At 65.3% G+C, this 1835-nt stretch overlaps 1 protein-coding gene across 1 annotated transcript; it reads left to right on the top strand.

Annotated features, from left to right (window-relative positions):
- The first annotated feature begins 822 nt into the window (after positions 1-822).
- On the top strand, positions 823-1512 carry LOC135893876 (uncharacterized). Its single transcript, XM_065421836.1, has one exon. It carries the CDS (start codon positions 823-825, stop codon positions 1510-1512), a length of 690 nt encoding a protein of 229 aa, XP_065277908.1.
- The last annotated feature ends 323 nt before the right edge of the window (positions 1513-1835 follow it).

The following is a 1835-nucleotide window of genomic DNA, read 5'->3' as shown; positions in this document are numbered from 1 at the left end:
CCAGGCTGGATGTTCGCCTGAAGCTCGGCTCGAGGGATGAATTTTGGGCAGTCCCATGGCGTGTGGTCCTTGGAATGGATGAATTCAGAGCCCAGCCCTCCTGCCAGGAGCCGGGCCCTGCCACTACACCCACACCCAGCTACCGGTCAGGGGCTATGCAAAAATCCAGGCTTCACGCTCAACACTCGGAGCCCAGAACTGGGCAGCGCTGGTGCCGAGCCCCTTCCAACCCTGGGTCTGGGTCCTAGCCAAACGGGGCAGTTGTATCCCCCGCCCATGCTGGCCGGGGGCCCTGCTGGCCGAAGCAGTGCGACCATCCGGCCCTGCCTGGCAGTTGCAGGGACTTGTTGGGGGGCTGTTTGCAGGGCAGGGGCAGAGCCCGCAGGGCTGGTCACAGCAGCGGGGTCCCAGTTGGGCAGACATGTGAGGGTCTCTTGTCCCTTTGCCAGGGGTTGGAATGCTCTAGCCGTGGGGCTGAGGCCCCTTTGCAAATCCACCCCCTGGGAAGAAAACTTCTGGAGCTAGCGAAGGGGGGTGAGTTTGTTGTGCCAGGGCAGGGCTGGGAGGCAGGACTTCTGGGTTCTGGCTTTGGGAGCAGAGGGCTGGAGTAGTTAGAGCAGTGGGGGCCGGGCAGGACCCAAGGACTCCTGGGTTCTATTCCCTGCTCTGCTACTGGCTCACTGAGAGACCTGGGGTAGGACAGTCCCCTCTCTGTGCCTCAGTTTACCTCCCCGATCTCCCCCCAGCCTGTGGGGGACAGTACTCGCTGCTGCTGGGGGTGGTGGGGGAGCCCTGGCTCCTCTGCCCTTGTGATAGCCCATGATGGTTCCAGCTGAGCCTGCCCCTGTGTGTCTTGCAGGGCTCCCACGCCTGGACGCCGGCGGCAGCGCGGCCACAGCAGCCTGGATGCAGATGGAGCAGGCTGGAGGCACCAGGGCTGCCCCCCTAGTGCAGCCTGGGGGCCCAGAGCCCACCCCATTGCGGGCGCTGCAGCCTGCCGAGCTCTCTCTCGCCCCTGGCGGGCCAGCAGCGGTGACAGCCTTTTCCAGGACCATACGCCTGTACAGCAGCCCCGTGCCTGGGGGCAGCGCCCCCTCCAGGCCCCTGGTGGTGCTGATGCCCTGGTTTGGCGCCCGGCCCCGCTCCATTGCGAGGTACCTGGAGCTCTATTTGCCGCGCGGCCTGGACGTACTGGTGGTGGAGAGTGACCTGAGCCACTTCCTATGGCCCCGGCACGGGCTGGCCTACGCGGCCTGTGTGCTGGGCCTGCTCCGGGACAGCCAGCCCTTCTGCTCCCACCCACTGCTTGTCCATGCCTTCTCCATCGGCGGCTACACCTTCGCCCAGATGATGGTGCACATGAGCCGGGAGCCGCAGCGGCACCGGCAGCTGGCAGAGAGGATCCGGGGCCTGGTCTACGACAGCCTGGTGATGGGCAGCCTGGGGGACATGGCGCTGGGTGAGTGGGGTCTGGGCAGGTCCTGCGGGGCAAACCCCCTCTCCAGGCACTAGCCCGGGGGGAGAGGACGGATCTTTCACGGTCTCCTCCCGCCCCAGCTGTTCTGGAGCCCTGTCCAGCCCAGAGATCACCAGGATCTGCAGCAGGATGCGGGGCGAGGTGGGGGGTAAGAACGGCCACCCTGGGTCAGACCATGGTCCATCTCTGACAGGGGCTGGTGCCATGAGCAGAGCAGGGCAATTATCAGTGATCCAGCCCGTCACCCAGTCCCAGCTGCTGGCAGTCGGAGGTTTAGGGACACCCAGAACACGGGGTTGTGTCTCTGCCCATCTTAGCCAATAGCCATTGCTGGACCTGTCCTCCAGGAACGGATCTA

This window comes from Emys orbicularis, chromosome 1 (assembly GCF_028017835.1).
Source record: "Emys orbicularis isolate rEmyOrb1 chromosome 1, rEmyOrb1.hap1, whole genome shotgun sequence".
NCBI lineage: Eukaryota > Metazoa > Chordata > Testudines > Emydidae > Emys > Emys orbicularis.
Note: the sequence above shows the minus strand (reverse complement) of the source record. Positions and strands in the feature narration are given on the sequence as shown.